Here is a 13,970-nt window from a genome sequence, read left to right on the forward strand (position 1 = left end):
CTATGTGTTTAAAGAAAGCTTCTACCTTCTGCAGAGGCCCATAGGGGGCATGAGTCAGTGCAGCACCGTGTGTGTGTGTCTGTGTGTGTGTGTGTGTGTGTGTCTGTGTGTATACCTTTAAGTGTGTGTTTGTTCTTGTTTCTGGGTGAGGGAAAAATCGTGCGTGTGTGCACCCTTGGTATGGTTAATGACGCGCATGCTTGGATCCCCTCATTATGGAAAAAGGCTCCTGTCTTCAGTATTTTGGGTTGAGCTGACGCAAACAGACCTGAATCAGCCCAGGGTCACATGGGGTCAGCTGTGTCCACGACCCTTCCTCTAGCCTCCATGTTTTAGGGCACCAGAGGGCGCAACACACCACCTCCATACAAATAGATCCTAACACTCATGCACACAGGTTACACAAGGCTACGCACCCGCACTTGCATCATGAAGTATGCATGCAGTGTTATCAAACTGTCGTGTAGCTAAAGAACATTCATTGAATCGATATCAGAGTTTCCAGCTTGCCAACTTTGTGCACTTCACCAGCTGCTCTGAAGGCACTCAGAGCTCGTTGTCATGACAGCCCTCAACTGATACATGCACAGAGTGGGACATTTGATTGGATGTTTTCTGTTTGCCTGTGGTAGCGATGATGAGTGATTTTACAGCAATTACAGCGTAACCCAGCAGCGCCCCATACACTGTCTCCTCCAGTCATGAGCCCCTTATCACTGAGGGTACGCTTGTGTGACTGTGCGTGTGTGTGTGTGTGTGTGTGTGTGTGTGTGCGTGCGTGCGTGCGTGCGTGCGTGCGCGCGTGTTGTGTGTGTGTGTGTGTGTGCGTGCACTGCACACTCACCAGCCTGGTGGGATGGGAGGATTACATCGCTGTCTCATCACCATGGCTCTGATTCTCACACACCCTTAATCCTGCCAAACATGGATGTTCTCTCTCTCTCTCTCTCTTTCTCTCACTCACTCTCTCTCTTTCTCTTCCTTTCACTGTCTGTGCATGTGTGTGTCCACTTGCATGAATGGAGCAGCATGTGTATGATCTTTGTGAGGTTGAGGTTATCTCACATCAAAGTCCAGAACCATAGTCTCCGTCAAGTAGCATGTTTAGATGTACAATTCAGATGCACTGCTGTCCCATAGGGACCTCTAGATCGCATCCCTCTCTCCCTCTCTTTTCTTCTCTCTCCCTCTCTTTTCTTTGTAGTTGTGTCTGTGGCCAAGCAAAACACCTCCATCTCTCTCTCTCCTCCATGCATGCAGCTTTAATACTGTTTTCTCTCTCTGTTTTATTTCCCTTCCACTACCCTGTCTTTCTCTCTCTCTCTCTCTCTCTCTCTTTCTCTCTGTCCCTCTACATCTCTTTTTCTCTGTCCCCGTACATCTCTTTCTCTCTGTTCTGTCCTGTTTCTCCTCGCGCTGCGGTGTTGTGCTTCCCAGCCTGAGTGGAGTGCGTGCCTTTGATCATGAGGTTGAGTGGATGGAGAGCCAAACCCAGCAGGAGATCCTTCATACATCTCCGCGCCCAGGTGCCTGTCACCATGGCAACCGGCGCCTTGTAGATGTCTTGGAAGTTTCTCTGTGTGTGTGTGTGTGTGTGTGTGTGTGTGTGTCTGTGTGCCTGTGTGTGTGTCTGTGTGCGCTATGTGATCTCAAAGAGAATCTGATGACTACTGGCTGTACAAGCTGCAAACGTGCAGCTCTCCCATGACTAATTCATGTGTAAATGTCTGCGTCTGCACACTAAAATGTCCCCCTTAGCACGTTGTGTCTTTTTGGATATATGTTCTCTGGGTAGTGAGTGTCATTTCTGTGATGATTACACCACGAATCCTCAGTAGAAACAGAAGCATTCTATACCTGCTTAAAAAGGGCTAACAACATTTTACTAGACAGTGAAAATAAGATTTTCAATATAAAACTGGGCTTGTTCTGAACTTGTAACACAGACAGTGAATCTAAGACTGATTTAAATTGGGCATGTTCTGAACTTGTAGTATATGCTGGTGTGGGGAGTAGCTGCTGGTGTGGGGAGTAGCTGCTGGTGTGATGAGTAGCGGGGAGCTCTGTAGTATGTGCTGGTGTGATGAGTAGCGGGGAGCTCTGTAGTATGTGCTGGTGTGATGAGTAGCGGGGAGCTCTGTAGTATGTGCTGGTGTGATGAGTAGCGGGGAGCTCTGTTGCTGTGATGTTGTCACTGCTGCTCATCCATCAGACAGGCTGACAGGCAGGCAAAGCAGCCTCAGGCTAGAGACTGACTGACAGCCCAGTGCAATGTCACCCCTACGCTTCTGCACACACACACACACACACACACACACACAGTGAGAGAAAGAGACTTCTAGGTGCATGGGCAGAGGTCAACACATTGTCCATGTTTCATGTCCTTATTCACTGGCTGCCTATTGTCCTCAAGACCGGGAACAGCGGGACATCTGAGAGCAGCGATAACAGGCACCCTTTTATCAGGATTGAGTTTGCAGTGTGTGTGTGTGCGTGTGTGTGTTTTTTTGCGTGTATGTGTGTGTGTGTGTGTGTGTGTGTGTGTGTGTGTGTGTGTGTGTGTATGTATGCACGCCTGGATGGATGGCAGGGGTGGTGCACATACATTGCAGTGTTATTGTCAGGCACTTGAAAGCTCATCCAGGCCGATGGCCTGCCATGCAGGTCCTGTTGAATAAGGATAAGATCCAAGGTGACTGCATGTGCGTGCCTGCCAATGTGGCCCAGGCTATTGAAACGATATTTTACTCCATAAGCGGGGCACAGGGGGCACAATGCAAGGTCAAGCCGATTTGTCATGCTTTGTGTTGTCACCGTCTTAATTAAGAGTGAATCGAGGTCCCGACCTCCTCTGTGTGTCCCTTGTGGGACACCGTAGACAGTGCAGAGACTCCCTGGGGTGTGTGCGGCTGATCCCTTCATTATCGCCTGCTGCGAGACACACACACACATGTGTGGTATAATTTGTTTGCACTCTGTGGTGCATTAATATTATTAAATGCCTGGGGCTTGTTTGTTTATTCTTTCATGGCCCTGAAGCCCATTTCATGGTTCATGTTTTTGTTTCCCTCCACAGAAAGTGAGTGAGAAGGTGGGGGGAGCTGAGGGGACCAAGCTCGACTATGATTTTTTGGAAATGGAAAAGGTAAGTGCAGTTCAGTCTTCAGTCACTCTCCTCTCCTTTCCTTTCATGTTCACGGCATTTGAAATGTTTCCCGGAGTGTGAAGTAAGTCTCAGTTCAACCACACAAGGCCATAGAAGTGAATGCTGTTTGCCTGAGAGAACGGTGACAACATCGGGGGGGCATGTACTGTAGCCTCTGAGCGAGGTCACCTCCTACACACTAGCACATGGTTGCTCCTCTGTGAGGATGAACAGATACAGAGATACAAAGGTGAAGAGGAGTGAGCCAGCTGTGAAGGGTAGGACAGGAAACTTGTCGGAGGCGTCCATTGATGGCTGTTTGTCCAGCAGCAGTTCCGTACATGCTAGTCCCTGTTGCGAGCTAGACATGACCACAGAAGCCATCTCATGCCCCTGGTCACTGCTTCATTGGGCTGTCAGGACATTGGTCAGGGCTCAGTGTGTCTGGTAAGCTGATATGGGCTCTGGATGATGGCTACAAGTTCAGGACAAAGTGTCTGTTTTTGCCTTACATTCATTCTCTCCTCCCCTCGTTGCCTGTGTCAATCTTTTTCTCTCTCCCTCTCTCCCTCTCTCTCTGCAGAAAGTGGACACTACCAGCAGGGCGGTGATGGACATCATGACTAAGACCACTGAGTACCTGCAGCCCAACCCAGGTCAGTGCCCCTCCTCCAGCCCAACCCAGGGCAGAGGGACAGAGGAATGCTTGAGATGGCCACGCTCCCTACAGTATGAGCTGATCTGAAAACAGAGCTGAAAATGGCCATTAGCAAATGTGTTGGATATAGCACACTCTGCCAGATAATTGTAAATCTATATTTCTGTTTCCCTACCTTTTCTCTCTGTTTGAGCATTGTCCTTCGAGTCCTATTAAGTGGACAGCTGCATAGCACCGTGCAAAGAAATGATAAGTGGCTCTGTGAATATCTTTTTCTTTTTTTTTTTTTTTTTTTATTATTGGGTTTTTCAAAAGATTATACAGCACAGTATACATGTACAATTTGTGTAGTTGTAACAAGATCAACATAAAATAGACATAACATAACAAATAGAACTAGAAAAGCATTTCCTGAAGGAAATACAGTGCATGAAAATGCAAAAAATATGATGTAAAATATCATACAGAGAAAAAAACAAATAATGCAAATATAGTTGCAATAGTGTTGCTAGGGTACATATGTTGGTTGTTATGCCAAATTAAGTGGATGCTATGCTGAAGTTGATTGCTATGTTGGTTGCTAGGTTGTAACTGTGGAAGTGGTTGCTAGGCTGTTGCTGGGGTATATGACATGGTTGCTAGGCTGTTGCTAGGGTACTTGAGGTGGTTGCTATATTGGTTGCTAGGTAGATGAGGTTTAATATAGTTGGAATGACTGAACAGTTAAAGAGGTGGATAGTTTAAATGGTTAAATTATTTACTAGGTAGATGAGGTTTAATATAGTTGGAATGACTGAACCGTTAAATAGGTGGATAGTTTAAAGGGTTAAATTATTTACTAGGTAGATGATGTTTAATATAGTTGGAATGACTGAACTAGGTAGATGAGGTTTAATATTGTTGGAATGACTGAACAGTTAAATAGGTGGATAGTTTAAATGGTTAAATTATTTGCTAGGTAGATGAGGTTTAATATAGTTGGAATGACTGAACTAGGTAGATGAGGTTTAATATAGTTGGAATGACTGAACAGTTAAATAGGTGGATAGTTTAAACATTTTCATGCACTGTAATAAAAGTAAGGTCAACATAATGGCCACCCCCACCCCCCTCCCCCAAAGAAAAGGACAATAAATAAAATACAAATAAATAAATAGATAAAAGAGGACAAGACTAGGCAAGAAGTACATAGGATGAGAGTTACTACAGAGACTACTGAAATTTAGCAGTAGACATGCTTAGAAATGTAGGCATTGAGCTGTAGGCATGCATAGAAATGTAGGCATTGAGCAGTAGGCATGCATAGAAATATTGTACATTGCAGGTAGCTGGATTTTATCTCTGACATGAGTGATAAATGGGTTCCATAAATCAAGCCCTGTGAATTAGGGGTGTCACGATTCTCCAAATCCTCGATTCGATGTAATTTTCGATTTTAAAGTCACGATTCGATTCGATTTTCGATCTTTTTAAAATATTACTATTAATGCATTCCTTATATGTTATTTACTCTTTTTGGCCTTTTCTTTTTCGGGGGGCTTTTATTTTGAAACCGCTTTGAAACCGTTCCAACCGCGAGGTTGTAATGTAAACAGAACTTTAGGCTAAAACAGAGACGTGAACAAAATGAAACAACACAGAATGTTAATTTGATTGTTTCAGCACACTCCGAAGGGACCCAAGGTTAGTGTTCATGGAATATGTACTTATAAATTTGCATTTTAAGCCTTAAAGTAACTTTGGACTGTAATTAGACCATCTTTTCACTTGCTAAGTTGAGTAGGCTAAGTTAGTTTTAATTGACGTGAATGAACGAATACTTCCACACCGGTGATTTCAAAGTAGCAAGAGGGGCTTTGATTTCGGTAGGTTGATGTGTAGGCCTATATTTTAACTTGCTGCAGCCTAAAATGAGAAGAGTGTTGACGCTGCAGTTCAGCACGTGCATGTGTGTTTGTGCTCTTGGCATACATGCTGGACGTGACATTGGGGGTGTGGCTGCATCGTCGATTCTACTTTTAAGTTCGAAGTTCGAGATTGAGATGTAATTTCGATCGATTTCGAAATAAAATCGAAATCGTGACACCCTTACTGTGAATATCTGATCAAATGTTTGGCCCAGCTCTGCGTTCTCATCTGGGCCTCCTGCACGTCCAGGAGTGGAGGTGTGATGGCTACTCTGTGTTCACAGCGACTCGAGCCAAGATGAGCATGATCAGCTCCATGTCCAAGATCCGAGGCCAGGAGAAGGGCCCGGGCTACACCCAGACTGAGACTCTGCTGGGGGACTCCATGCAGAAGTTTGGCAGGGAGCTCGGCGAGGAATCCAACTTTGGTACTGTTATTGTTATAATACACTCACCACCATTATTCTGTTAGGTCTAGGCATTGGTGTGATGCTTTGAAGACAGCTATTATATGATCGTCAGCTGTTGTTTACCACACTGTTATTTTTTAAGTATTTTTCTTAGAATCCATTTTGTTAATATACACTGCTGCAATCTCTTTAAGTACAGATGTAGGTATTGTAATTTAATGTTAAAATGACAATGAAATCAATTGTGTCCTGATGCAGAGAGAATGCTTCAGTGTCCCAGCACTCAGCACTGAGTTGTAGTGTTTGTGTGTTTGTGTTTGTGAAGGCCTTGCCCTCCTTGACGTGGGAGAGGCCATGCGTGAACTGGGAGAGGTTAAGGACGCTCTGGACATAGAGGTCAAGCAGAGCTTCATTGACCCTCTGCAAACCCTGCATGACAAAGACCTGAAGGAGATCGCGGTGAGAGATTATGGCTTGGCTGGTCAAAATGGCTGGTACTGGCTCTACAAGCAATGTGTTGATTGGTTGGAATATAGTAGTATGGTTTTGTGTATTGGAGGAGTGGAATCCTGTTGCTTCTTTCCTGTTGCTTCTTTCAAGATGGCAGATTATTTGCCTTCATGGATGTCATGAAGCCCCTGATCAGTGCTGTTGTTGAATGGATGATGGTCATTAAAGCATACAGAATAGAGCTAAGATATGAAGGTTATAAAATCTACCATCCATCCAAGAAACAACATTATTGAAGGAAGGAGATCAGATGCATTTGGAGTTTCCATCTTGCAGAGGTGCGTCTAAAAGGGACATGATTTACATAATGACTCACCATCACTCAAGCGCCAGGTCAATATTAGAACCTGGAGGCAGAACCGGCTCTCTGCATCGAGTTAATAAAAAGTAATTGAACCCACTAGCCACTCTGTCACTCTGCACTGCTCAGTCAATGCTCATCTCATAACATTGTAGCAGAAGAAATCCTCTATTAGACAAGAGACTCCAGATTTTGAAATAGCAGTTTCCAAAATGAACATATGAGACATTCAGCCTGTTCAAAATTGCTCAGTATTATTTCATTATTATTTGTTCAACTTTTCGTTTCTTAATTAAAGATTATTTTAACCTAGGTCACATACTCTCTCTATTTATCTGTTTGTTTTTGCAACTGCTGCTCGTTGGGAGTGAATTCATTGAAGACAATAATTAGGGGCCCTTTTACTGACTATTTTACGAAGCCCTTGCTGTTGTAGTACAGAGAATGGGGTACGGGACTAAATGTAAGCATGTTGGCCTCATTGCATATGTATTTATAGACGTGTCATTCGGAAGTCTAAGTGAAGTCTAGTTGAGTCAACATTTCGATGAAATAATCAAACACAAACTGCAGTGTTTCTTGCTAGAAGGACACATGTGCAGCAGCAGACAAAAAAAAGGCCAATGTATTCCCCAAACTTCTTAGTGTACATGTATGCTGTCCAAGGCGAACATTTAAAGAACCTGTCAAGCTACCTTATTCTTTATTTTCTAAATGTGTAATTGAAGCAGCAAAGCTATTGCTCATGCTTAACCTTCTGGTGTTCCTCTCTGTGTATTGAGACATCTACTGCAGGGCTCTGCACTGCTGCACTGCTGTCTTTAGTGCTCAAATTGCTTTTGCATAATTTCTTAAAGGTTAGAGTAGAACAGAAATTGTACTAGCTCTATGATTTGACTAAATGAATTGTAACTCCGTTCATCTCCATGAGGTTTGTTGATAGAACGCCACTAAATAACCTCCCCCAATGGCACACCTATGGGGATAATTTGTCCAGAATTACTCCCTCTCTGCATGATGAATCGGCCCCTAACTCCCCAAACTGCTCTCTGCTCTGTCTGTTCGTCTCCTCCTGTCTTCTCTCCATCAGCACCACCTAAAGAAGCTGGAAGGCCGGCGCCTGGACTTCGACTACAAGAAGAAGCGCCAGGGCAAGGTCACCGACGACGAGATCAAGAGCGCGCTGGAGAAGTTTGACGACACCAAAGAGATTGCCGAGCTGAGCATGTTTAATCTGCTTGAGAGTGATGTAAGAATTATCTGTATCCTGCTCCCCCCTTCGATGTGTTTTCCGTGTTCGGCTCCAAGGAGGGTCATCCCATCCCATCCATCGCATGTCCATTTGTCATGTCCATTTGTCTGTCTCTGTGTGTGTTGGTCATTCTCTCTCTGTTTTTCTCTCACCATCACCCCTCACGGCAGCCCCTGGTAATATTGGCATTTTACATCTCTCCACCAGTGACCCCAGTTCAGCCATGGTGTTGTATGACCCTGTCTGTTCTGTCTTCGTCAGCCTCTCCTCAGTCGTTGTCGTCTCTCGTTACCTTGACTATCCCTTTCAATCCTTGTCGCTGAACTTAGTCCTGTCTCATTTTTAGCGTCTTGATGGGAGACCTGTAAAAAGTCGGCACATTGCAGTATCTCCCCAAAAACATTTGGAGTAGAACGCTCCATAACTTTGTAACAACTATGAGATGGCGTCCTTAACGTCAAAGTCATCAACATAATGCAGAAGTGTTGTCATCTCACCTGCTTGATCCAGAGGACAGTAGCCACTGATTTGACATCTGATCCATGTGCTAATCTGCTGGCGTCTCAGGGTGGTCACTCAGTGCAGGGTCAGTGTTGGGGTTGAGGAGCCCTCCCAGGGCGTTGCTGTCATGCCGGCTGTATGTAACAGTCGTCCCTGCGCCTCTTGTGTTTGCGCCAGCAGATTGAACAGGTGAGCCAGCTTGCCGCACTGGTGCAGGCCCAGGTGGACTACCATAGACAGTCCACCGAGATCCTGGAGCGACTCTCCAGCAAGATGGATGAAAGGTCAGTGGCACCTCACAGGGTCCAGCAACATTTTTTGCAGCTTCCAAAGGAATGTCTCCAGAATGTGTGTGGACCAAACAGTTAATCATATATTCGTATATATTTTTATATGAAATGTGTGCTGGACATTATGTGTACACATATCACAAATAAATGTCAGTGGACAGTGTGTGAGTTGTAACCATCTTGTATGTATTATCCGTTGTCTTGACCATGTGACTTGCTCTTCTGCCTATGCTATAGAATAAGGGAGGCTTCTAACAAGCCTAGGAAAGAGTTTGTACCCAAGCCACGCACCTCAATGGACTTCACTCCCAGTGAGAATCACAACGGAGGCATCGGTCACAGCGGCCCCTCCAGGTCTCCAGGTGAGAAGAGCAGGGCCTCGTTCTTTAGTCGTGAATAGGCCAGGCTGCTTTCTCCAGCAGTCATGAACTATTAGCCTTCACAAATGAAATGGTGGCCTGATCTACTGTGCATGGTCAGGAGTTCTCTCTTTCCTCTGGGTTTTATGGGTTTTATACTGACCACTCTACTCCTGTCCTTCTGTCCCAGCTCCCATGGATCAGCCTTGCTGTCGAGCCCTGTATGACTTCGACCCAGAAAACGAGGGAGAGCTGGGCTTCAAAGAGGGTGACATCATCACCCTGACCAACAAGATTGACGACAACTGGTACGAGGGCATGGTCCAGGGCCGCTCGGGCTTCTTCCCGGTCAACTACGTGGATGTGCTGGTGGCGCTGCCCCAATAAGCCCTGCCTCGCCACCTCTCGCCTCTCTCCCTGCTGCCCCCCCGTCCTGCTGACCAAACCATCTCTGGTGACCCCTTCTCCCACAGAAGGAGAAGAGGATGACAAAGACGACAAACAACGCCACCAAATGAAGAAAATAAGAAAAGAACAAAAAAAACAGCTGCCGCAGCAAAGCGTCATGCCATCAAGTGCAAAATAAGGACAAGGTGAAGAGTTTCCGAAGACAAAGCAGTGAGGATGGTGTTTTGCTTGCTGTTATATACATGATCATGGAGTCCAGACCATACTAGCTTTCTTTGGACTTTGTTTGTTTGTTTGTTTTGTTTTGTTTTGTCTGGAGGAGGAGGGGGATGAGATTTGGTTGGGTCTCATGAGTTTACCAAACGTCTGCAGTGACCGTCCCTGTCTCTTCCGGCTTTGTTTGGCTTTATTTTGCCTGTTTCTATGGCAACGTCAAAATGGAATTTGCTCTTTCTCTGCACCTTGTGAAACCTACTCTGCTAGTATATAAAATGCAACTAGTTCTGCTCCCAACGCTTACTTGGTTTTACTAACAGTACACTATAGTTTAGGCATGTTTTACTTCACTGGCTTTTTCCAGCTGATTTGGTCAAGCACTGAGCTTAAATAAAGACAATTATAGTTTAGAATGGTAGCCTTCCTCTTGCATGCTTCAGATTCAGGAGGAAACACGCGTACGCGTTTCACACATATTAGTCTCACTGCGTTGTCCATCTGCTTGTGTCTTGTCACTGTCCTCATTCACATTGTATTCACCATCAGACACATTTGAGGTGCGGGAGGTAGACAGTGCTGGACCCAGGCTGGCCAGCAAGATCAATTGCCTGAGATAAATACATTGCCTCTGGCAGTATGATGCGTTCATGATGTCTCCAAACGGACACTGTTGTAGTCTCATTCCATGCCAACAGTTCATCTGTTTGTCAGATCCAGTAACTATACGATTGGTGATTAAATATCTATAGAAACAAATTCAAGATCATGTGGAGTCTGTTTGAGTGACGTAAGCAAAACTTAACTTGAAACTTACTTTCCTACAAAACATGCAAAATATATGAAAAAAATCAATCAGTGTTCTATCTTAATGATGTCACAATAAGTGTAGAAATGGTATTTGTGTTGTGCTATAACCAGTAGAGAAGATATTGTGTTCCAGAGTCAACATACTGTATTATCTTGAGCTTCTTTGCTGATCCAGGTTTTCTTTCAGATCCCAGATCACTTGTGTAGTTTCCTAGTAGAATCTGCAAAAGAAACCAATTTTTTGTTTGTTTTTTCTCTCACAATAAGCTGATGCCCCGATAGATAAATAGATCGTTTTGATCCTGGCGCAAAAATAAAAATGACATCATGTGCCACAGCAAAAGTTTTAAACTTTTTAAACATCAACAGATGACCCACCTCTAAAACTCTCTCATTCTGTCACTGTGTCAGTCAGCTACATCCTGTAAGGGTCAGCACCTCTTCACGCTTTTGGGGTTTGCGCACTGCTATGTTAAAAGAGCATGCAAAATGCTGCAACCATAACACAGTTACATCCTAGGAGCAAATGTGCTGTTAGCATATGAGTATGCTTCATCATAAGATCACTGTGTCTGTGTCAAAGATGACTGAGCTTGCGTTTGTTCTCTACAGATGAATCTCAGTGGCAACCAGGAAGCATTTGACAGATGCAGGAATAACTATATATATATAGAAATGCATGTAACTGAGCCAGTAATATCAATCACTTTTGAATTTTGAAATAAAAATGCTACATACAGCATGACCAAGATGTGTGTGTGGGTGAGGTGTCCTTGACTGTGTCACCATGGGGTAAATGTTTATAAATATATACAGTATATTTTATGGGTACATTTTTAATGTGTCAGTGCTTTTTTGTTGTGTTTCATTGTAATTATCACAAATGTGTCTTTGAAAAGGAGAGAATGAAGAGTAAAGGACTAAGGGGTGTGCAAATGCTGAGGTGGAGTAGGCATGCGTTCAACCAACCCAAACAGCCCCCAACTTCAATCCATCATTTTTATTTTCAGTGTTTAAAAAAAGCACAATGTTTGGCCGAATGTCCTGGGATATAGCTTTCACTGGCTGGGCACTTCCATTTTCTAAAAGAAGCATTAATGTCCATTATTATTTATTCTTTTTTTTTTAACAAATTGTATCTTTGCCCTCAATGAGGACAGCTTTACTGTGCTTTGTTTTCCTCTTGTGTGTATGTTAGTCACGCATTTACAGTATTGTATCTTATTTTTGTAACAGTGACAAAAGTACAGTATATGGGTATAGATATAAATGAATAAATATATAAATCTATATACACACACACACACACATACAGATAGACACTCCGTATGTTTAGTAAAATGTTAAAGGAAGGGGTTTGTTGAACTGCAAACATTTGTTGTCTTTGGAATCTTCTTTTTCTTTTTTCTTTTGATTTCCTTCCTGAATTGGGTGACCTGCTTGATGTGTAAAAACAACAAACGTAATTTCGGTGTAACTTAAATAAATACCAAGACACAGTTAATTGCATCCTATTTGCTTTTTTCGGGGGTGTAGGGGTTGTGTTTTGCTCTCGCTCTGTCTTTCGAACAGTGTCATGAACGCTTCAGCCACTAGATGGTGCAGCTGTGATGTGGTGTGTGTGGTGAGTTCTCCAGGGAGAGGTGATGAGGAGAGGCTACTACTCTCCCAGTGGATCCAGGCTGCTGACACAGCTCCCTTTACCAGGGCACCAGACAGGTGAGACCTTCTGTTTTTACGGGAAGAATTAAGTTTGTTAACGTGTCAAAATGTATCACTAGAATTACATGAATGAATTAAGATTATTATAGATTATAGCTACATTCTTTAGTATTATGACATCCAGAGAAAAAAACCTGAAACATGTACTGCACATTATGCTTATATTTCTTGATGCGATATATTGAATTATACAATACACATCTTACTTAAGTTACCTTTTTTGAGAAAGTGTACAGTTTTTTTACTGAAAGCAGTAAAATGTAAAGCCTTTACTGCCAAAGCAATAAACTAAACCTTATTACATCTTATTATACAAGGATTATTACTAGGCTGTTAATACTGTATGTCGACAACATAAGAGCTGACCACAAGTCAAACTATAGCATTTGCTGATTTTCTAAATATTGCTTATTCATCATAAAACATCATAAAAATCATAGAAATGTAGAATAGTATGAATAATAAGACTGGTGTAATATTACATAGTCAGAAAAAAACAAGTACTTCCAACACTTTGCTGCAACATTTGCTGCAAATGCCCAATATAATAAATATTTTATAACAATTTTTGTTTTATTCAGAAATGTGCTCCATGTGGTTCATGTTTATATATATCCCCCATACATTTCCTTTAAAGTGATATGGATTTGGGTTCTTTATGGATATCACATATAAGAGTTATTAGTTGAGGGCAAAATTATGTTTCAAAACAATAATAAGTATAGAGTATGGACTTGGTGTACACTATCCTAAATATGTCCTATCCTATAATGCAAGCATTGATCATATGAGCCCAAGCAACTATTGAAATGTGTCAGTTGCAGCGCTTCCTATGGACAGAATTTTCATGAAATTTGGTGTGCATACAAATATGTAGTAGTTATAGCAGTAGTTAGTCACCCTGCCAAATTTTGTGAACTTTGAATCTTCTCATTACAAGATATTAGTCGGTGAAGAGCTAGATTTTCAAATTGACATAATTCATTAGTTTGCACTAGGCCAAAAATAAGTGGCGATGAGTTAGGCTGGTGCACTTCCAAACAGCCAACATACATATGATTTTCATAATTTTGGGTACAATGCTTGTCGAGTAATTGGGCAAAAGGTGTTTTCGGTGGGCGTAGCATGAAGTGACACATCTACCCAAGGACAAAAACCTTTCAGTCTCAACCAAGTGAAGCGAGGTGACAAGTATGCCAAGTTTCATGTGGAGCGTTGAAATCTAAGTGTAGGACATTGTCGACCAAACACTGAAAAACAGACAAAACAAAAAATGGAAGAAAAAAGAATAATTTTCATTGCAGTGGCTGTCATAACAATCAGTAATATGCTAAAGTGTAGTATGTGCCTTTGTCTAATCAGACTGTCCAGTCATAAAAAAAATATATTGTTTTGTGTTGCCTTTTTTTAATGATAGAATTGTCCTCATGAAAGCATTCAAAGTAGCCTGTAATATATCTTTATACATCTTTATGTCCAGGTCT

General features: G+C 42.8%; 1 protein-coding gene across 1 annotated transcript; it reads left to right on the forward strand.

The window, feature by feature from the left end:
• Positions 1–3,121: 3,121 nt before the first annotated feature.
• On the forward strand, positions 3,122–9,745 carry sh3gl2a (SH3 domain containing GRB2 like 2a, endophilin A1). Its single transcript, XM_076294770.1, has 8 exons — positions 3,122–3,145; positions 3,729–3,801; positions 5,995–6,138; positions 6,446–6,579; positions 8,022–8,180; positions 8,865–8,968; positions 9,212–9,345; positions 9,524–9,745. Exons 1-8 carry the CDS (start codon positions 3,137–3,139, stop codon positions 9,718–9,720), a joined length of 954 nt encoding a protein of 317 aa, XP_076150885.1. The 5' UTR covers positions 3,122–3,136; the 3' UTR covers positions 9,721–9,745.
• Positions 9,746–13,970: the final 4,225 nt, after the last annotated feature.

Source organism: Alosa pseudoharengus, unplaced genomic scaffold, assembly GCF_046254945.1.
Source record: "Alosa pseudoharengus isolate Yale_2024_CS ecotype anadromous, Long Island Sound unplaced genomic scaffold, YU_APseudo_1.1 YU_APseudo_1.1_scf_2, whole genome shotgun sequence".
Classification (NCBI taxonomy): Eukaryota; Metazoa; Chordata; class Actinopteri; order Clupeiformes; family Clupeidae; genus Alosa; species Alosa pseudoharengus.